The 23,709-nt window shown below is 31.9% G+C and overlaps 2 protein-coding genes across 3 annotated transcripts; both read right to left on the bottom strand.

Moving 5' to 3' along the window:
- Window positions 1-14,846: 14,846 nt before the first annotated feature.
- Window positions 14,847-20,068, bottom strand: LOC113000208 (uncharacterized). 2 transcript variants are annotated; one of them, XM_041012272.1, is made up of 9 exons: window positions 19,623-20,068; window positions 19,317-19,378; window positions 19,078-19,168; window positions 18,154-18,341; window positions 17,193-17,310; window positions 15,671-15,797; window positions 15,423-15,587; window positions 15,203-15,277; window positions 14,847-15,098 (listed from the first exon to the last, which is right to left on the bottom strand). In XM_041012272.1, the coding sequence occupies exons 3-9, from the start codon at window positions 19,143-19,145 to the stop codon at window positions 14,922-14,924; spliced, it is 918 nt and encodes a 305-aa protein (XP_040868206.1). In that variant the 5' UTR covers window positions 19,146-19,168; window positions 19,317-19,378; window positions 19,623-20,068; the 3' UTR covers window positions 14,847-14,921. The 2 variants fall into 2 exon arrangements, with proteins under 2 accessions (XP_040868206.1, XP_040868207.1); XM_041012273.1 differs by lacking the exon at window positions 19,623-20,068 and adding an exon at window positions 19,477-19,528.
- On the bottom strand, window positions 19,165-19,759 carry LOC121173957 (floral homeotic protein PMADS 1-like). Its single transcript, XM_041011816.1, has 4 exons — window positions 19,623-19,759; window positions 19,477-19,543; window positions 19,317-19,378; window positions 19,165-19,168 (listed from the first exon to the last, which is right to left on the bottom strand). The coding sequence occupies exons 1-4, from the start codon at window positions 19,757-19,759 to the stop codon at window positions 19,165-19,167; spliced, it is 270 nt and encodes an 89-aa protein (XP_040867750.1).
- Window positions 20,069-23,709: the final 3,641 nt, after the last annotated feature.

Here is a 23,709-nt window from a genome sequence, read left to right as displayed (position 1 = left end):
GAGGATACGTAGGAGCAGGAGCCTCGCTTTTGTCGACCGCACCGCTTTTTGTTACCATGACCCAAAAGCTGGTAGCCCGCGGAGACACCTTACGGTTATCCGCACCTCGTCATTCAGTGACCCCAAGTGTGATTGACGAGCGGAGGCCAATGTGGTCATCTGCGCCCTTTCCGGAGGTGTCAGCATTTTCCGGTGGAGACTTTTTCAAGTCTCACAAGTTATCTAGAACTACGTAGGTCTGAGTTCCTCATTGAGGATACGTAGGAGCAAGAGCCTTGCTTTTTTCGGCCGCCCCACAATCTCTATCATACTGACCCTGAGGTCATGTGACATGCGGAGACAAATTATGGTCATTCCGCATACCTTTTTGCCATTCAGACACAGTTGTGTCCGATGGCACACAGAGACAAATTATGGTCATTCTGCACCCTTTTGTCATCCAGAGGCGGCGGGCCCGATGACATGCGGAGACAAATTATGGTCATTCCGCACACTTTTTGCCATTCAGACACAGTCGTGTCCGATGGCACACAGAGACAAATTATGGTCATTCTGCGCCCTTTTGTCATCCAGAGGCGGCGAGCCCGATGACATGCGGAGATAAATTATGGTCATTCCGCACACCCCTTTTTCCATTCAGACACAGTCGTGTCCGATGGCACGCAGAGACAAATTATGGTCATTCTGTACCCTTTTGTCATCCAGAGGCGGCGGGCCCGATGACATACGGAGACAAATTATGGTCATTCCGCACACTTTTTGCCATTCAGACACAGTCGTGTCCGATGGCACGCAGAGACAAATTATGGTCATTCTGCGCCCTTTTGTCATCCAGAGGCGGCGGGCCCGATGACATGCGGAGACAAATTATGGTCATTCCACGCACCCTTTTGCCATTCAGACACAGTCGTGTCCGATGGCACGTAGAGACAAATTATGGTCATTCTGCGCCCTTTTGTCATCCAGAGGTGGCGGGCCCGATGACATGCGGAGACAAATTATGGTCATTCCGCACACCTTTTTGCCATTCAGACACAGTTGTGTCCGATGGCACGCAGAGACAAATTATGGTCATTCTGCGCCCTTCGTCAATCGTGGCCGACAAGCCCGTTGACACGCGGAGATTTACATCATCTTCCGCACTCACAAGATCTGTCATACTGACTTTTGAGTCACGCTGACGGGCGGAAATACCCGAGTGGTTATCCGTATAAACATTCTTTTGCTATCTGTAAGACAGAACGCTTGATAGCATGCAGAGACTGACATCGTCTTCTACACCTTTTGTTCCCCCGTGAACAACAAGTCATTTGCATGCGGAGATTTTATGGTCACCCGCGACTCTCGTCAACCGAGAGGAACGAAATTAGTGTCTTATCTTTACTTTCCTTTCACGCGTCACCCTCCCACCGAAGGGTAGGTTGCGACAGCAATGAAAGACCAGCACTGCATGGGTACAACGGTTCGGCACCTATTGAAGGATTATGGCCAATATCCATTTCTCTTAGTAAAGTGCAAGTGGTGAGCTTGAGAAATTCGATAAATGGGCTCAAAGGGACTTTCACAACGTGCAAAATCTACATTAAGGGATTGTAGTTTACCTCATCGAATGCCTCAAATATATCAATACTTGGCTGGTGAATGGTGCATGCAAAAATTCTTCCTGTTCCAACAACATTCTTCACTGCTTTCGCAAATCAATATGTTTATAAGATGATATTGAAACATGTATTCAGCCTACCCAAAAAAAAATTATTATTTATCAAACACTAAAAAAGTTTCTTTTAATGCTCGTGATATTTCTATTTCAACCTCCTCAAGAAATAAAATAACCTCAAGTCATTTTTATTTTCCTTTTTTGTTTTGCAAACCATAACATAAAATAGTTGAGTACACAAGCAAGTAAGCAAGAAACGAAGAAGGAAAGTTACCACGGAGTTGGCTTTAGAGTAAATAATTTCCACTGCCTTGAGCACAACAAGGGGTAGCTTCTCTTGGTACTCTTTGTTCTTCTTAGTAGAAGACCCATGTATGTCATTGACAACCCTATTATTATTCAACAATAAAAAAAAAGATTAAAGTGAGAAACAAAAGGAAGAAGCTTTTAGAAAGCACTGTAAATACCTTAAATTCCTTGCTATGTATCTCCTCGATAGCCTTTTGTGCTACCTGTTTCTTTTAAAAGCCACAAAGGCATAACCTTCGTGTTCTCCTTTGTCCCTTTCTTTCATTAATCACACCTGAAACTTAAAAGCAAATATTTTTTTAACAATAATCCCAATTTTCCCCACTTGCAATGAACCCGACCCGGCTCACGTCTAGGTAGAGTCCCAGCTCCTTGTGCTGGTAGAGCCACTACACGTAGCACCGCCATAGTGCATATGACTCCTTCTCAAGTCCGGTGTTGAGAGATTTAGTTATTTTGGAGAGTTGTTGCCGTGGCGCGGGAGCCTCACGCATGAGGGAGCGTGACAGGGAGGGTTTGGAGGGGAGTAGTGGGATGCGGAGTCATACATGGGGTGGAGTGGTTGAGAGATGAGGGAGGATGGAAAAATGCCTGAGATTGATGAAGCCACGATTGAAAATGAAATGAATGAGAACAAGCTAGGGTTAGTAACACAGTAAACATTATAAAGGAACAAATACAAAGGCGGTTCTTTCTTGAAACCCATCGTCGTTTAAGTTTTCAATAATTACAGAAATGTCACCGTGTCACATTCTAAGACGGTTTTTCATAACCGTCTTAGAATGTGCATCATAAAAATAAAATACAATGATCTTAATTATAAAAATGTCCCCGCGTCAACCATCTTAGAGTGTGTGTCGTAAAAAAACAAGTTTTTTAGTAGTGCAGACTAGATTGCTCATTTGTTGCCTTCCAAAATAAAGATTGCTTATTTGTTGATTATATTGGGTGATTTCTTTAATCTCTCCTTGGCACCTAACCTTAGATCTCCTGACAAAACTCTTTTGCATGTTAACAATAATCTCAATTTTAACTTGTAGATTAAGTCAAAGATCTAATGTATAATCTTGCTAATTGCCCTTTTATTATTTTATCGGGTGATAATGATTAACTCGTAGATCTTCTTGTGCAGGCCACAACTAGAAGTGTGACTAACTAGCCCAAAAAAAATGAAAACCTGCAAAGTGTCTATCAAATAAGTGGTCATGGAAATGATGTTGGTTGTTGAACGCACAAAACAAAGACAAAAAAGGATACGCTAAAGGAATGGGGCAGCTCATTTTAGTTGAACCATTAATGGCCTTTTGAATTTATGTACTGAATGATATTTATTTGTAAATTAATATAGATATTATTATATATCCTAATTGATTTATATCAGTGCCTTTTTGTATTTATTTGTTTGTTTGTTTTTAGTGTATAAAAATTATTTATATATAAACTAATAAAAAATTATAGGGTATCTATTATATGCATAGTACGTAAAAGAAATAGGTCAATAAAACCCTAAAAAGATAGTAACTTTGCCATCAATTAAAAAAAATTGGTATTAACAGCGGTTAGTACTCCTTGGTAAGGCTCGAGGCTGCACAATATTGGTTTTAACGAGCATTAAAACCCCTCGAAAGTTCCAAGGGTTTCCAAACTGCAAGAAATAAAATTGATCTTAACGGGGACATCTTGTAAGTGGAAAAGTGACCAATACTGTATGATTAAGTGTTTAGTAATCGAACACTCATTTCTGGGTGCTTGTCATGCACCATTTGATTGAGTTATCCGTAATCCAATAGTGTATTTTCACTGCCCGTGCTGCACCAAAAATGTGTCCCGAGTCTTAAATTTGTGCCTTAATTTTCGAATGGTCCAACCTCCCATCGCTATGTACCCTCTCATTTGCTGGTTCCCTTTAAGGTATGTATAGTTGTCATCTGTCTTGGTCCATAATTAATTTTATACCTGTTATGTCAGATTTTAGGGTTTTTGTTTAATTTGTATAATGTCATATTTCAAATGTATGTATTATACCTGTTATCTTAGAACTTGAAAATATATCTGCAATACAAGTTTGTTTGTAAAGTTTCAGAGGTCTTTAAGTATTTAAATCATGACCTAGAGACACAAAAATATTAGTAGTAAACACCTATGGACACTACGACAGTGGCATGACACACTTTGGCGATGGCACGATGTTGGTCATAGTGGACAATGTGGAATCAACAGACAAAAGCTTTGTCAGAAGTTGTGTTCTACTGCATCGATGGATTGTGCATCCCATAGAGTTGGGTCCTATAATCTGTTGTACTAACCTAAAGTTGACCACATGAAGTGATAACCGTTAGATTTGAGCAGTGATAATTTGATGGTGAAAAAATGAGTTATGCATGATAGCCAATGTCTTAAATCATTATGCATTTTATGACATACAAGTGTAATAGAAGGCTTTTGAAATAGATGAAAGCAAATGCTTTAGTGGTTCACCACACGTGGGGCTAAAGGCTAATTGCTTCCAAACTGAACATAGTTTTAAGTTCATTAGAAAAAAAACCTTTGAAACGCGTTTTCTTGCTCCCTTTTCTTTCTTTTAGCATTTTTAACATGCTATTTTGGGCACATCATTTTGGTACCTTTAAATATAATGGAGGTGTATTATTATCTAGTTACGTTTTTTTGCCCATCTGATGAAGGTGCATGCCATTTAATTGAGTCTGGAGACAAATATATGCAATGTTATTTTTGACACCTAATATTTTTGGTTGTTTAACTTAGTTATTGAAATTGATCAAAATTCCAAAAGTTTATTTATTTTTTAGTGCATTACTATTGCAAAGCACCACTGCTGGCCTCAATGCTAATAACACTATACCTACATAAAAGTAGTTTTTTATTGTTATCCTCACATAAACCTTTTTTGTGTCTTAACCTCACATATTTCAATAATTTTATTTTATCTTTGAATTTTGTGATTGTCCCATAAATAATGTTGGAATAATTATTTTTCAATGGAGGTATGCACCTTTTGCAGAAGGGTCCAGGAATCTTTGACTGAAGTAGATCTTTCTATTGAGGTATGTTGTCTTCTCATACACTTATCACTAAGAGTAATGTCCAATGCTCCCTTCCCTTGACTGACTTTTCTCTATTTCAATTGAGTACTTTTTTTAATTGGCAATAACATATGCTTGTAGAATTTTTGGGGTTTATGTCTACAATTTACAATAGTTGAATGTAACATGTTAGCAACCTTTTGAACAATGCAACCCTGTAATCCTATCCTATCAACTCCTACTACAACATTGATATTGAAACAAATTCGAACAAATGTCATTTCCTTTTTCTTTTTTGCTTTCTGTTGTTTTTTTAGGTGGGGGTATCAGTATGAAAATTAAATGGATAAATGTCATTTTTAATGATTAATAAAACAATGTTATAGGTTGGAAGAATTCATTTGTTTTGTCAAAATAACTTAAATCAACCATTGAAATTATAGACACTAGACATGTAATTGGTCATTGTAAAAGTCATTTGTTTGTTTTTAGATAATGAATGTTTTGAGAATAATGTTTCAGATGATAATGAGTTAAAGGACGAAGAAGATTGTGACAGTGAGGTTTTAAATGATGAAGGTTATCACGAAACTATTTTAGAAGATGGTGTAGAATATGTAGTAGAAATAAATTATGCAAATCCTTTGATGATTAATGGTATTATTGATGTTTTGGAGCTATAGTTAAAATGATTTTCTATTGAGGATATTGTCAGGTTAAACTTTGTTAATCTTGAGACAGGTTACCAATTTTATAAGTGGTATGCACAGGCTAATGATTTTTCTATTCGGAAAAGTCATGTCCTCATAAACAAGAAGGGGGAGACACTGCAACAAACATTTGTTTGTTCAAGGGAAGGCTATAGACAAGATAGAGGATTGACTCCATGAAATAAGAAGCATGAATATAAGAATTTTACTCGATGTGGATGTAAGGTATATATCCATGTTCATGTAAATGAGTTGACTGATCATTGGTATGTGTTTGTCTTTAGTGGTGGTCATAAGCATAAGTTGTTGAATAAGCAAGATTGTGGTCTGCTTCCAGGTCACAGGAAAATTACTGCCACAGATGCAATGCAGATTGAAAATAATAGGAAAGTTGGCATTAGACCACCCCACATAGATGCATCATTGGCCCAAACTTCAGGGGGTTATAATAAGGTGGGATTGTTAGAAACGATATATATAACTATTTTGCAAGACAAAGGCATCTAATGTTAATAGGGCTTTGAACTACTTTCATCATTTGTGTTCAAAAGATCCCATTATGGTTGTTTCTTATATTGTAGATGATGAAAATACATTGCAACATCTATTTTGGTTTGATGCAGAGAGTCGAATGAATTATGTTGTTTTTGGAGATGTTTTAGCATTTGATGCAACTTATATGAAAAAATAAATACAATTGTCATGTAGTTGTGTTTTCTAGTGTTAATCATCACAATTACACAATAGTGTTTGCTACTGCTTTGGTTACTAATGAGACTGAGGAAACATATGTGTGGCTTTTAGAACAATTTCTGAAAGCGATGAAAGGGAAACATCCTAGTTTTATTATTACGAATGGTGACCTTGTAATGAGAAATGCTATTAGAATTGTGTTCCCTAGGACACACCATCGGTTTGCTTGGCATTTATTGCGTAATGCGTTGAGCCATGTAAAAAATAAAGCCTTTTTGCATGCATTGAACACATGTATGTTAGGAGACCTTGAGATTGCTGAGTTTGATGAAAAATGGAATGACATGATCACAAGGTTTGGTTTGGAAGACAATAACTGGGTAATAACACTGTATGAAAGAAAACAAACGTGGGCCACAACTTACATAAAGGGGATTTTTTTATGCATGTATACGAACAATCTCCCGATGAGAAGCCTTCGACAACCATGTCGTGAAATATGTTGATTCAAGGACAAATCTTACTGACTTTGTGCAACAATTTCATAGGTGCTTAATGTATTTTCGACAAAGGGAGCATTGTTTGACATGTATGGCCTCGAGCTTTCTTCATCTGGCCGAATAAAATGACTTCCATTTTTTGAAATGTTCTGCAGGGGTGTTTCCATGTTTAAATCTCTTGCCCCCTTTGTTATATAGGGGAGTAATACTTTTACAAGGGATGTATTTGATTCCTCTAGTTGGTAAATTATGTTACCAAGCGCCTACATACAACATGCGGCCATTAATGTTGATATATGGACATAACTATTTGTGTCGGTTTTTTCTACTCTAACACATAGAAAAACAAAAATTTCAAAAATTTAGAAACGTCCATAAATTATATTTGGTTTCATTTTATTATAATAACTTACATGTATGGCCTCCATCAAATTTAGTAAGGTAATGTCCTTGTTGGTCTCAACATTTTGGCCCACAATGATGCCTTCACCTATCATTGTTGGTTTATTAGGCGCCTCACACACTGGTTGTTCGGTTCATCTGTTATTTGTTCCTCGTGGACCATCTCCCTTTAATGTTGTTAGACCTTCATTCCTAGAAATGTTTCATTCGTCATACCAACCTTGAATAAAAATGCTAACAGTTGAAACAAGGTAGATTTCGAAGAACCTTACTCTTCAGACCTCGTGGTTGTGCTCTGACTTTCCATTGTTTATTGAGGTCTCTATGTGTGTGTGACTCTAGTCTCTATCTCATAAAAATGTCTTAGTTGGTCTTAGTCACAACTGATTCCATGTCCAAGCACCATCCCAATAGATTTCTAGTTGTAATTTGAATGGAAATTAATTTTTGTACCTTGAAACAATTCCTGTAAAATAAGTGGGAATTGTCATATAGGTCACTAGGGTTTGATTTCTATTTTGGTATTTGGTTTTAGCAAAAAGCTTTTGTTGTTTGTCACATTAAATGTGATGTGGACGCTTCATTTAGGCTAGACTATATGTGACACCCTCTACCCCATACATATATGTACTAATAATAAAAGGAAAAAAAATCATAATTAATTAAAAGTTCTTAAAACACATTTAAATAAAATCCTTTGAAAAGGGTAAAAGACTCACATTCAGTTTTTTCGCATCATAATAAAACTTGTCCAAATAAATAATAAAATCATCTCGGCTCAAGGTTCTCCATAGTCATTCACCTAATCATCTGCTCCCACAAACATAAAGTTTGAGATCATCATAGGATCTAAACACATCAATATAAATTACATGCAATATGTACATCCAATGTACACATTAGACTACGTGTTGAATGAGTGTATAAAGTCCCATTAGCAGACATGTGTCATCACAATTATTGATCATCATATGAAGGACCACAATTATGTGCAATCCAACCATGAGGAAAAATAAAAAAGGTCGACCAAAATCAACAAGAATACAAACTAATATGAACGAGAGAGAAAGAGGTAAACTAAAATGTTGTTCAGTCTACAGGCTAGTAGGTCATTCCAAAAATAGGTGTCTTCACCATCCTGAAAATTCTAGTCAATCAATTTGTTTTCCTTTTTTTTGTTTACTATTTATGTTATCAATGTATTTCATTGCACTCTATAAATTAGAAAAAATTTCTTCAACGAGAGTGTTTTTAACTATTTTTCTTTAACTAGACTTCTTTTAGAGATATTATCAATTTATTATCTTCGTTTATATATTCTCTAATTTTATTATTTTGAATTAATTTCCTTTATTTATATTATATTTTGAAGTTTAAAAAATTGTGAATTCAAGTTTATATTATTTAATTTTATTATTTATATTAGTAATTCGGGTTGGGAAGACCTGAATTTACACTGTGAAAAACAAAAGTGTATGTTTGTATTAATAATAGTAACTATATGTATGTTTATATCTATATTTGTTATGTCTTGTATGTTTGTGTGAAAAAATCTCACAAATATATGACTATTCATTCAAATGTCATGATGACTTGACAAACAAATCCCACGGAGCGCTACATTTTTACATGACCCACTTTTTTACAATCAATTTTGTGTGCAACCCACAATCCAAAGACATTGCTGATCATAAAATAATATTAATACTAATAAAATAAACAAAAGGAAAACAAACTCTCATAAAGGGAATTAATTTAAAATAATATAATATTTTTCCTTCTTTATTTTTTTAATTATTTTGAATTAATTTCCTTAATTTATATTTTTTTATCTTTTAAAAAATTAATTTTTTATGAAAAAACAAAAGAAATACACGTTGAAAATTCGGGTAGGGGGACTTGAATTCTCAACTTTTTTTTTTTGCAAATTATTTTGAAAATCACAATGTAATCGTGGGTCCTCCTAACCTAAATCTACACTATGAATAGTAAATGTAGAAGCAAAGATATCTTGATGTTTTGATGATGCCAAAGAAAGATGTTTCTCAAGTTTGATCCAAAACAAGACTCCAAGAAATCTAAGATAAATGATGAAGTTAGTCTCTAGAGTCTTAGAAAGAAGTTTCCAAATTGATGATGCATAAGTTATGGCCAAAGGTTTTTCTCAAAAGCTTTTAAAAGAGATATTTACTCTCTGGTAATCGATTACCAGTGGCCAAAATGCTTACTGGAATGTTTTAAAATATTTTAAATATTTTTGAAAGCTTGTAATCAATTACACAAGGCTTGTAATCGATTACTAGAAGTTTTGAGCATTTTAAAACAGCCTTTAGAAATTTGAATTTAAATTTCAAAGTCTATAATCAATTACAGAGTGTATGTAATCGATTACCAAAGTTAAAATTCAAATTTGAAATGTGAAGAGTCACAACTCTTCAGAAAACAACTGTGTAATCGATTATACCATTTTGGTAATCAATTACCAGTGAGAAATTTTCTAAAAATAACTCTCAACAGTCACATCTTTTCAAATGATTTTGAATGGCCATCAAAGGCCTATATATAGGTGACTTGGGACACGAATTTTCTGAGAGAGTTTTTCTGAACTGAAATGTCTTATCCTCTCAAAAAGATTCTTTGGTCAAATACTTGCATTTCAATAAGGAATCTTGATTGATCTTCAATTATAATATCCTTCTCTTAAAGAGAGAATTCTTTTTCTTCTTCTTCTTCTTCTTCTTCTTCTTCTTCTTCTTCTTCTTATAAAAAGAGATTGATTAAGGGACTGAGGGTCTCTTGTTATAAGGATTCCTGAACACAAGAGAAGGGTTGTCCTTGTGTGGTTCAGACTTTGTAAAAGAATTTTTACAAAAAGAGAGTGGAAAATCTCAAGTGAGCTGCTTGAGGACTGGACGTAGGCACGAGAAGTGACCGAACCAGTATAAATTAAGTTTGCATTTCTTTCTTCCCTTAAACTTCTTTTATTTATTGCTATTTATCTTTTGCTTTAAAGAAGTTTATTTTGAATTGTCTTTTGAGTAATTCCCAAAAAAAAAGAATGAAATTTTTAATTGGGGAATAGTTTTTATATCTTAATTCAACCTCCCCTTATTAAGATAACTGAGACCACTTGACTAACAGTAAACATGTATGTTTATGAAAATAATGAGGGGATAGGTATGTTTGTGTACATAATGTTTTTTTTATGTTTTGGTAAAAAAATTGTACAAGAATATTTGGTCCCCTATTGGCAGTAACTCATTTTATACCACTGACAACAATATAAATACCAGCTTAATTAAGCACATAATAATATTTGTTTTCATTCACAAAGATAATTTCATGTCTGGCACATTATTTCATAACCAGTTCATTAAAAAATACATGAAATAGGCCAAATAAAAATATGAATAACTGACCATTTAGTTTTTTTTTAATAACAACAATAGTTATGCACCACCTATCAATTGTGTTATAAATATTTGCTACATCATGGTCTTTTTGGCACTACAATTCGTTGTGTTCAAATAGATAAATATTGCAATTACTCACTGGTTCCATCTCACTACTAACATTCAATAATGTTTGTGCCACCATCGACTCAGTGGATTTTTGTACTATACAATGGCTCTATTAATTGCTCATGCACTCTATTTGGTTGTATCTTTGATAGCGAGTATGGTAGAGCAATTGAAATGAAGAAAGATATCTCTCTTGAAGCCTTAAAGGACATTATTGCATCTCAACGAACACCGTATGAAGGATTCAAGGTTTATGACTTGTATTTTCGCTGCCTATTTTTTCATTAGGTGAGTTTGTTCATTATCAACCACAGAAAATTGAGAATGGCAATGACTTGAGGACCATTTTCACTATATCTTTCACTTATCCAAACCTACCAATTGTTTCCTTAATGGAAAATATGACTCGTGGATATTAAAGGTGTCTCGTTCATTTGAAATAAATTAGTATGGACAATAGTTATTAAGTTAGATCTATACCAGATAGAAAAAATGTAGGGAGGGAAGTGGTGATGGGGGAGTGAATAGGCAATTTAGTCCCTGAGATTGTACCTATTGTGCATATTAGTCCCTAACTTAATATTAAATTCAAAATAGTCTCTATCTTTGCATAAGTGTTGCAAAATAGTCCTTCCGTTAAATTGTAAAGTAACGCCGTTAATGAGGTCAATTTTAGTGCCACGTGGCACTAAAGGATGACGTGGCATGACACGTGGACGTGCCTGATGCCACGTCATTTGATGATAACAAAATGAGTAAATAGGCAATTTAGTCCCTGACTTTGTACCCTTGTTGCATATTAGTCCCTAACTTAATGAAAAATTCAAAATAGTCCCTATCTTTTACATAAGTATTGCAAAATAGTCATTCCGTTAAATTTTAAAGTAATGTTGTTAGTAAGGTCAATTTTAGTGTCACGCCATTTGATGATGATAGAATGAGTGACTTCTTCAAATTTGATGGTTTTGAACCAATTGATGCATATATACGAAAAAGAACTCACACACACTTGCACAAATAAAAAGAACCAAAAATCCACAGCAACAACCTTATCTCTGTAGCTGTCAACACCAATGGGCGAGGTCTGCATAACAATTCTCTTTTCCTGTTTTTTTTTTCTTCAATTACCATCAATGTATCATTCTGGGTTCTGATTTTTTTGTGTGTTTTGAATAGGAAGAGAAAAAACCAGAGGAAAACAAAGTGGAGGAGAAAAAAGCAAATGAAGAAAAAAAGAAAGAAGAAGAGAAAAAATCAGAGGAATCAAAAGATGACAAGGAATCCAAGGAGAAATCTGCGCGGCCAGAAATCGTGCTAGGCACAACCTTTGCAATGCATGGATACTTTAAGCATGATTTCTAGCATCTTTTAAGTTAGAGACTATTTTGCAATACTTATGCAAAAGATAGGGACTATTTTGAATTTTTCATTAAGTTAGGGACTAATATGCAACAGGGGTACAAAGTTAGGGACTAAATTACCTATCTACTCGTTTTGTTATCATCAAATGACGTGGCATCAAGCATGTCCACGTGTCATGCCACGTCATCCTTTAGTGCCACGTGGCACTAAAATTGACCTCATTAACGACGTTACTTTAAAATTTAACGGAATGACTATTTTGCAACACTTATGCAAAGATAAGGACTATTTTGAATTTAATATTAAGTTAGGGACTAATATGCAAAATGGGTACAATCTCAGGGACTAAATTGTCTATTCACTCGGTGATGGGGGGTTTCGGTATCTAAGATAACAAAAAGCTTAGACTAAGCCTCGAAGGCTTCAAACAACAACCTTATCACCTTTGTAATCCTGTTTGTAGTCATGTATATTTCATATTTCATGTATATGCCTTAGGTAATTAACTGTATGCAATTATATCATGCTCTGTAAATTTTCCATATATATGCACCAATATTAATTATGTCATTTTTTAAGTGAGTTGATACAAAGAAACAAATGAATTGTATATAAGTAAGTAATTAATGATGACGAACACACAAACTTATAATTGAAAACATAATCATTAATGTTAATTAAGTTTTTAAAAACTAAGATAAGAACACTCATTTTCTTCTCAAAATTAAAAAAAAAAGAATAATTATAACCAATTAAATATAATATAACTAGCCTTTATTGAATTATGAAAACAAAAATAACTTATATTAATATTAATAACTTATATTAAGTTATAATAACATAATATTAATTTATAACATTTAACATTTTGAATTAACTAAAACCCTAACAAAATCTTTACTTATAACATATGTAGATAGGGTCACGAGACAATTTGGACTGCGAAAAAATATTCCAAATGGTCCATCAAACTTAGATTAACTCCATGATATAGATATAAGAGGGAGAACATGCATTTTTTTTGGCTTTACCATCATCCTCATTGGATTAATAAATGGAATCATTGGAATGATTATATTGTTGAAGGTGAAATGGATCATTGTATTTTGCATGAAAATTTAGAATACATGCAATGATATATACAAAGAACTAGACAATATATATCTCATGAGGGAAAACTATCTATTAAGGTTGTAAGTTTAATTATGAATTTTAATAAACTATTCATATTATTATTTATTATTATTGATACTATCTATTTTCGGATTGGTGTATTACAATACTCTTTTATTGTATTCGTCAACCCTGAAAAGCTTTAAAAAACATATTTTTATTTTTACTTTTTAAAAAACATATTTTTTATTTGAATATTTACAATTTTAATTATGACACTACACCTTATTAAAACTTTAAAAAAATAAAAGAGGACAACATCTTCACGCAAGATTCTCCTCGGACTACTGACTCTGCACCAAAATATTTGTCTGTCTTTTTGTATTAAAGTTTTTCGAATTCACAAGCGAGCACAATTAGGAAGAGATAAAGCACCCTTCACTAATTGATTGACCTGTAAGCACACACTACTAAAAAAAAGGTCTTCTACATGGGTTCTAATGGCCTTTCTACATCGGTTATGACGCGTGTTGGTAACATAGTGTCGTTGAATACCGACATCGGTTGGAGGACCGTCTTTGAAGGGCGACCTTTCTACATCGGTTGTGTAGCTCAACCGATGTAGAATGTGAGCTTTCTACATCGGTTCTAAAGTTGAAACCGATGTTGAATGGTAGGGTTTCTACATCGGTTATCAATCAACCGATGTTGAATGGGTAATAATGGCAAGGTTTCTACATCGGTTATAAGTCAACCGATGTAGAATTTGAAGGGGTTCTACATCGTTTATCACTCAACCAATGTAGAATAATGAATTTTTTTTTTATTATTTTTGCGAAATTTATAATTTCCCCTTCAAATATTGATGTGATGTTAAAGTGCATGATTGTGGTTTACTAAATGTAAAAATACACATATTTGAGCTAGTAATAGAAAAATCACAAACTACGTGCTAATTTAACTTATTAGAGCTAATTACTATCTTAAATTGTATTAGTATTTAACTACTATATATATAATTATATATTGTGCATTCTTCCTAATATTTCAACTTTTCAAGTCAGTGCTAATTTAAAAATTAAAATTCTATACTAGGAAATAATAGCCACGTACGTTATCTAACTTTCAAACCAAACTATTGTATGAATAAATTTATTAACCTAAAAATCCAGCATCTTCACATAATAAATTAAACTGCCAAATCACCAATATTCTTCAAACACTAGTTAACAGGAACTTACTAGCAAGGGGTCTAGCTCACTCAAATAATACCATTAACTAATGACGTAACAATTATAATTCATTGACTAACCATAAGAAAAAATTGACAGGACATAATCGCGTGTTTTGTTTTTGGTAACATGTTCTTTAAATCTCATCATGCAAGCGTAAATAATAAGGATTCCCTACCCATGTTCACGTTAAAAGAAAAGCCCAATTGAGGCATTATCTCAAATGGACAAAATAATTTATTTTTGGAAATAAAGACAGATGTTGATTGAAGCTCAAATACAAGGAAGGACAACCCAAAGAAATGAAATGAAGAAAAAATTGAATATTAAATCATGTCATGCCATGGATATCAATCAATTATGACAATGACATCAAATTCAGTAACAATAACTGAAAGGGCACCTGTCATCATCTTCATCAAATTCAGTATCAGAATCCGTTGATGTAATGGTCACATCGGGCTTAAGTTGTGCAGACTGGAGCAAAGGAGGCATCACAAAACCCATATATGGGAGAAAATCCTGCCCAAGGCACTTGCAAAGCCGTGCCCATGCCTGAAAGCATGGCATCCAAGTGAAAATTTGAGATTTGTAAGAATTTTAACTAAACGACAAAATAAATATATATTTCCAAGTTGATGCTTGTAAAAAGACCATACTTGTAATATGTAACTTGCAGTTGGATCATCAGCATCCAGTTGAGATTGTTGCAGTGACATCAAGACATCCATGACCTAGTAAAGGAAAAAATGAAAACTATACATTAGCACACTGAAAGTAAACAATGAGTAAAGGAAAGAAATATAAAATTACTACTTCCAGCAATGCATATGAATTTAAAAGAAACACAGAAACACACTCTGACTAAATTAAATCCACCTGTTTGGCATTATCCCTGAACTTCTCCTTTCCAACAGCCATTCCTACCAAACTAATGCACTCCATTGCTTTGGCTCGAAGCATACGATTAGATTTATCATTTGCGTTCACCAAAATAGCTTTTAAGTATGGCATCACAACATCATAATACTTCTGAAATTGCACCTGTTAACATGGCATTTCATGTATTAAGTATAAAACTTAAAAGCATTGTCATTACTATGGAGAATATTGGCTACATAAAGCACCTCTGAAGAATCTGCAATAGATGCTAAGGCTGTCAAAGCCCCTTCTTCAACCAAAGCCCTTGTCATCATCTTCCCCATACCAAGCCATGCCCAGTTTCCATCTTCACCCTTTGTTATGTGGCTAAATCTGTAATGCCATATAAAGCATATGGCCACAAATAATGAGATTGCAAAGGACCTGTAGATGAACCTTCCTCTGCACCTTCTTGTCTAAAACAATGGGGAGTACTCAACCCTCCCCATAATAACTATGCTAATTATGTGTGTCTTGTTCTACACAATTTGGTGTTTTTGCTATTAGTTGCATTGGTATTTGTAGCCAATACTAAGGCATTATTGGCATTTGAAAGTTTGTATTTAATTGACTTATTTTCCATTGAGTTAGCGTGCCTTTTTTTAAAAGGATATTGCTGCATAATTTGGTGGTAATAGAATATAATAAGAGTTCCATTATAATAGAATATAATAAGGCAAGGAAAGCCAATGATACACCTGCTACCTGCTGGTAATAGAATATAATACCATCATTATTGTTTAATAAGAGTTCCATTAAGAATATTTAAATCATTCCCCACCAAACCCCATTTAATTTTATATTGATATTGAATTGATTGAAATTAAGCTTATAAGTTACGAACTATTTTTCACTTAACCTAGAAAGTTTATTTAAACTTAATTAAATTGAAAATAAATTATAAACAAATATTAAAGTAAATATTTTAATAAGTTCTCTATCAAACACCTGCCAAATATACTTATATATCTCATAAGATAACTCTAAAAAATTATGATTACATTAAAAAATCTATTTTTTCTTTAAAAAAAATATTTTATACATACGAATGTAGTGTGTGACTGTAAATTAAAGATATGCAAGTTTTATTTCTTTTTATCATCAAATATTAATTTCTTAATTTGGTTAAAAATTACTATTGATATACATTAAAATTAATCTATAAACTTTTGGCATGTCTAAAAATTTAAATTGTTAAATACGTGTACTTTAATTATCATTAAAATTAATCTATAAATTTATTTTACACATTTTTTATAACTATTATATTTTCATTATATGAGATAACTAATATCAAATAAAATTAATATTTTTTTTAAGAAATGATCAAACAAATTAGTTATAATACAGCTTTATTCCATAAAAAAATGTTATTAACTACAACAGTTTTTTTTATGGAAAATAATATTTGTTGTGCAGCTGATGGTGATATTAGTTCCGTCAAGATGACCAGGACATGCGTACTTGAGATAATGCCATTCAAATACATATAATAATTAATTTTTCAATAAGTGAACCTTATTTTTTTATTTAGTAGTACTCTTATTATCAATGCAGTAAAATTCAATTTCAACCAATAATAAAAACAGTTGGAAAAAAAGATAGGATTACTGCTTATAGACAGATTTGTCATCCCATTCCCGAAACACAATACAATAAAAAAGAATAGAAAAATAAAAGAAAAATAAAAGATTAACATGAAGAAAAGGTGTTAAAGAAAAAATTTACCTTAGTTTGTCATCTACAAAATCCATTTTAGTTCCAATGACATTCATAAGGGCCTTTGGATCAATCAATATATTAACACCCTTATCCTCAAGCAACTCATTAAACTTCCCTTTTTCACCTGTCAAAGCAACAAGAATCTAAGATCAAAAAGTCATAACTCATAATGCTATCACACATCCATCTCGAGCTCACCGCAATTGAAAGGAATAATCAGTACAGAAAAATAGTAAATTCCCAACAGGATTAAACTCTAAAGGTCAATGAGGTATGCCTATTTACAACCAAGCCACTACACCCTTTTCTAACAAAGCTGAATCCCACTCCCTACTCAACCTCCTATTTAAGCTATACCTGTCTTTCCATACTCTCTGACTAGTAACTAACTGCTAATATTTGGGAATCTCTAGGAGCCAAAAAACGTAATATTTTGCCATTGAGCATAAGTTGTACTGTGCTGAATAATTTTACAGTTTACAATATATAATTGCGACACAAATCTCACTCATTTTAACCATATTTCCAGCTAAGATATCAAGAAATAAAAATATGGGTACAATGAAAGCATTTTATTGGAGAGCTTATTAAAACAAATCCCAATCTCTATCCACCCCTTCGTTATAAAATATAAATCTACGTAGTCATTCTTAAGTGAGATGAATTCTAAGACCTACAGTCTTTCTGAATAAGCCCCAAGTGGCTTCTCCTACGTTATGTATTTCACATTTTATTTCTAAATTTTATTTCTTTCATATATTATTTCTTGATTCAAACAACTTACTTCCAAATTTTCGTCTTTAATTTTAAAAATGTTATGTCTTTAATTTGTTAGTTGTTTCTTTCAAATTTGAGAAAGGGAATAATCTTGTGAGCCTCTATCCTCTTATAATGATAATTCCATGTCAACTTAAGTAAATTATCATCTGCAGTGATGTAATATATATAAAAACATCATAAAACCTACCTATTTGTAGTGATGAAAGTTTAGAATTGAAGTCTTCAGTTACAGCTGGTGCATATGGTGTGATGGTAAAGAAGATGATGATTAGCCATTCAAAAATAATTTCTTGAAGCATTGGAACTAAATCAAGCTGTATTTTGTTTATATCATCATGTAACAAGTGGACCCGCATGAAAAAAATTCCACAGCATCTGTGTCATACATATAAGATATTATTAATCTGCATCTACAAAAAGGTAATAACATTTTGCTAACAAATACAATTGCCTATATGCTTTGTGAACTTGATCTACAGGAAAGGTCAACATGGTACCAAATCATGGCTGACCAAGTACTTATAGAATACAATCCTTGAACTCAATCCTATAACTTACCATACAGACAAGGTATCGACAGCAATAGTGGCATTCTTCAACTGGCCAGTCATAAGTACCAATATCCTGTAGTACTAGTTCTCTAAGTTGCATCAACATTTAAGATTCACGTGTCACCAACCAAGTACCCAAATGTTCTTCTCATTAAATGCACCAATTATACATAATTGATTGTCTAGTTTCATTCTCATTCGAGATAAGTTAGAATTTTGTTAATAAATAAAAATGATTTCAACTATTAAGACAAAATACAAGGCCAATGAAAAACTGAAAGACATCATATAAGTCCAGCAAGAATTCAAAGACTTCACTAGATATGCCAGAAATACTAATATACGAATTCAAAGACTCTGTTGCGGCGCCTTTGTGTTTGCCGCAGACACAAACAAGTGCTGCTATGCATCTCTAACCAAATAAGTGCTGCAGACACAGCACAAACAAGTTTTTATATACAAAATTTAAGATCTTTACTCTTGTTTTCAAATAGCATATGCACAGGGTAGCTAGCCTGATTGCAACTAGTGTATAAATAGGAACATATAATTAATCTAACCTTACGCTCACGAACAACCTTGGCGGCCTTGTCCATTCCTTCCTCAAGGAGCCTGAGATCTTCCACATTCAGACAATCTCCCATCCTCTACCTAAGCCATGAACAAACACCAGCAATAAACAAATTAAATAAAACATGTGCATGTGCATATATATATATATATATATATATATATATATATATATCAAGAATAAAACATTACCAAAGAGATCGATCGAAGTGATGAAAGATATATATACCTAAACTCCTTACGAAGATTCCTATTCACCTCTTTCAGTTTCTTCAAGTTCTCTTGCATATTCTGGGGGACAAATCAACCAATTAAAATAAAATATATTATCAATTACAACGTCCAAAGCAGCAGGCAGAAGTAAATCTGAAGAAAAGAAAAGAGAGAACCTCGTAATGAGAGTTCCAAATATCAACTCCCAGAATCATCTGGTATTGATCGAAGAACTGCTTAGTTCTTGAAAAAAGAAAAAGACATAAGAGAGAAGATAGGTAGGTAGGGTTTGTTGGACGAGATAGAGAATAAAAAAACGTACGATTGCTCGATCTTGTGGAGTTTTCCAGTGCTGGAGAACATAATAATAGAAACCTTGGCATCGCAGAGAATGGTGAGCTTGTTGGCCTTCTTGGTGGTGTTCTCTATCCTCTTGATCTGGATCTTTCCTCTAGCCATAGCTAATAGCTAGCAGCTTCTTCACTTGCTCGATCTGGGGCAGCGATTTCAATTAATGAGGGAAAGAGGAGGTGTGTTTGCATTGCCGCAAATGGGAAGCCTCTTTGCCAAATTAGCAAAAGCTATTGCACACTTTGTCATAAACGTCTTGTGCTCTTTCTCGTTTCATCGTCAACACCAGCTCCCATGTGCACTGTGGGGACCCTTACGAGAAAGAGAAGAGAGAGTATGAGAGTGAGAGTATGAGAGGGTCAGCTGAGTGGAGGCAGGAAGGTTCAAGAATTAGGGTTCGCGAAAGGAGAAGGGGGAGGACGCATTTTGCTTCTTTTTTTTTTCAATTATGACGGGTTTTTATTAAGACCCGCGGTGAATTTAATTACATATAACATTTTAAGGCGGTTTTCAATGACCGTCTTAGAATGTGTGTCCTAAAATACTCTAGACCTTATAATAATTACAAAAATGGCACTGTATTATTTTTTAAGGCGGTTTCTGTACAACTGTCGTAGGATACGTGTTGTAAAAAGCTATTTTTACAATAGTGACATAATTTCACCACTTGCTATGACAACAACACTGAACTACTAAGTCATTGATTTAAAGTTCTGTCTTCTTTCATTACTTTTTATTTTTCTTTTCAATATCTCTTTTTTATAAACCTTGTTGTTAATATATGTCAATTAGAACCACGACTAGGCAAATTATTATATCTATGTATAATTAATATTTTGTGTTTATTGCATTTCTAATCTCTACATAGCTAGTTATAACTATCATGCTAACCTATTATAAATAAATTGTAAATTTTAGAATACTCTAAGTTAAACTATAAGAGAAAATCTCATAATTTTCTTGCAACAAAAAAATATTTAATTTCTATTAATATATGAAGGAAAGATCATCTGGAGTTGTACATTTTTGTCCAAACATTTTTTAGTCTATTATCACAATATCTTATTTGACATGATATTAGAGTTTTAATTTTAACCATTGTCAATTCTTAAGCATTTTCATTAATGCTCTTATTTGATAGTGTTATTCATTTTTTTTTTCAAATTTTCGTGTCCATAATTTGTGATACTTTTTTCTTCTATCATTACGAAAATAATAATAGATAATGATAACTTAGAATCATTTCATGTTAATTTTCTTTGATAGAAAAAAATATGTCTAGGAGTTTCAGTTGAAGATATTTGTTAAAGGAAAATAATTATAGAATTATATTCGTGAAAATGTCTAACACTTGAAGACAGAAAAAACTAATTAAGTAAAAAAATAAAGAATGCATGAGTCATGATTTAGATACCTAACTCACTTGAATCGCATTTGGTTCTCAATATAACATAGCATAAAATGTGGAGTTATTTAGAAAAATTATATAATCAAGACAATACAACAAAGAGAGTTTAGCTCAATTATGAATTAGAGAACTTTTCACAAGAGAGGCTCTCAATTGAGGATAACTATTATGATTTTTAAAACTTATGGATAGATTGAATGCTCTTACACCATTGTTATTGATACCTTACAAGTTCTCTAATGTTAAAAAGGTCCATTAAATCAACATATATAAGAGACTAGTTATTGATGAAATTGTATTTTGAATGAGGGTGTTTATTCTAGTAGAATGAAACATGCTCTTGTATTGTTACTCAAGTAGCAATGAAACAAAATTAATAAGAATACTTGTGACTTATGTTAAAACAAGAAAATGTATATTAAGTAATTCTATAATTGTAAAAGATTTAAACTTATTGTAAAAAATTTGTCCACAAATTTTTTACAACTACTGCAAGCAACAAGTGCATCAAATCAACGTCTTATATTCAATAAAAAAAATAGTGTTTATAATAATTTTATTAGTGCTTCCAATTATAGTTAAATACTTGTTACAATCTAAAGTGATACATACAAAAATTATCTTACTTCCAGAATAGTACAACAAATGATATTTTAAATTTCCTTCTTAATTGAATATGCTTTTTAAGACAAATCTTTTTTTTTTATCTTATCACCTATGTAAGTTATTGAAGATTTTCTTTTACTTACGTAAATTTAAATTTTCTTTTATACATTGGTATCTTTATATGTAAGTTTATATGTAGTATAAAATAAAACTCACACAAAAATAATATTTTTTTTTTATGAAACAAGTGTACCAATTTACACTTAATTAAATCATGGGGATGAACCACTTACCTTAAACCATATTAACGTTTAAATTATTAGACAAAATATTATTCACTTTATTTGTTATCTTATATAAATTATTAAGATTTTATCCTATCTGTATAAATTTAATTTTTCTTTTATATATTGATATCTACATATAAATTTATTATTAATATATATATATATATATATATATATATATATATATATAATAGGAGTTAATAGAATGAATTTTTTTATGAAATCAAGTAAGGAAATTGATACTTAATTTAATTCGTGAGGAAGAATAATTTACCTAAAATCACAATGAAGACAATAACTTTAGGACAAAATTGTTTTTAAATTCATCTTTATAATAATAATTTTAATATAAATTAATAATTCAATAATTTTTTATATGAACAAAAAAATTTAAATTTTTTTTAGACATCACTATTAATTTTATTTATTTATTTTCTTCTCCCTTAAAACAATTGTTGAATTATTTTTTATCTAAGTAAATTTAAATGTTCTCTTATACATTGATTTCCATATGTAAATATTTTAATATAGAAAATATTTTAATATAAATTAATTAAATATTTTTATATATGAATAAAAAATTATTAAATTTTTTTTACACATAATTATTAATATTTATTTATTTTCTTCTCACTTAAAAAAATTATTGAATTATTTTTTATCTGAGTAAATTTAAATTTTATTTTATACATTAATATTCATATGTATATATTTTAATATAAAAACTATATTGCATACAAAATACAACTCATGGGGATTGACATTTTTTATATATAAAATGCAGTAGGAAAATTTATGAAAATGCTAGCTATGATTTATTGTAAAAATTAGTATTATTTTATAAATTTAGACAGAAAGCTCTTGATTTAAGTATTCAAGTTGTTTTCACACTTTAAGCATTTTTTATCACAATTCCAATTTTTTATCTTTTTAACCTAATGAGCAGCTGAATTTTAAAAAAAATCTAAAAATTAATAATTATTCTTTAACTTTAACAATTTAACATTTTTATGATGAATAAATATAAACAAACATCGTTCCGTGCGAGTCACGGATCAACATAATAGTATTTCAACGTATATATGAGGGAATGGAACCTCACAAAAAAAAAAAAAAACGGAATGATAGTGTAATACCTATATATTTGAGGGAAGGAGAGTATAATTTAGTCTAAAAACCATGTAATGAGAAATAATTTTATAATCACATGAATGACACAGTATGAACTTTTTAATAGATATTACTTATCATACGTCATCTAAAACAAACACTTAATGGCAATTCCATTAATTAGTATAGTGATATGATTAAATTAATATTCTTCGTAATTGATATATTTAAAGAATTAAAAAAAATTATTTTACACAATTGATTAATGTTTATATAAAAATAAATAATTCAACAATTAATTTATTCTCGAAACACTATCTCATGTGTCAAGTACAAGATAGTGAGAATTAAAATTTCTCTTTAAAAAAATCTTAAAAGGACCTAAATATAGGTACTCTTGATAAACAGATTTAGTGCATGCATGTTTGTTTTGCTGTCCATAATCAAATCTTGCTCTTTTTAATGCAAAGATATTATACATTTTATTTTTTTTTCCTTACCTTCATCAAAGATTCAAAATTAAAGACTAAAATAGACGAAGTGTTAACCTCTCAACACAATACTTCTTTTCTTATATAAACTTTGGCGGTTCCTATCTTTGTTCTTGTAGATTAGCAAATGTCAAACATTAAATATAAGTAGAAATG

This window comes from Glycine max, chromosome 18, assembly GCF_000004515.6.
Source record: "Glycine max cultivar Williams 82 chromosome 18, Glycine_max_v4.0, whole genome shotgun sequence".
NCBI classification, from domain to species: Eukaryota; Viridiplantae; Streptophyta; class Magnoliopsida; order Fabales; family Fabaceae; genus Glycine; species Glycine max.
The sequence above is the reverse complement of the archived record's forward strand: the minus strand, read 5'-3'. Positions and strand labels throughout refer to the sequence as shown.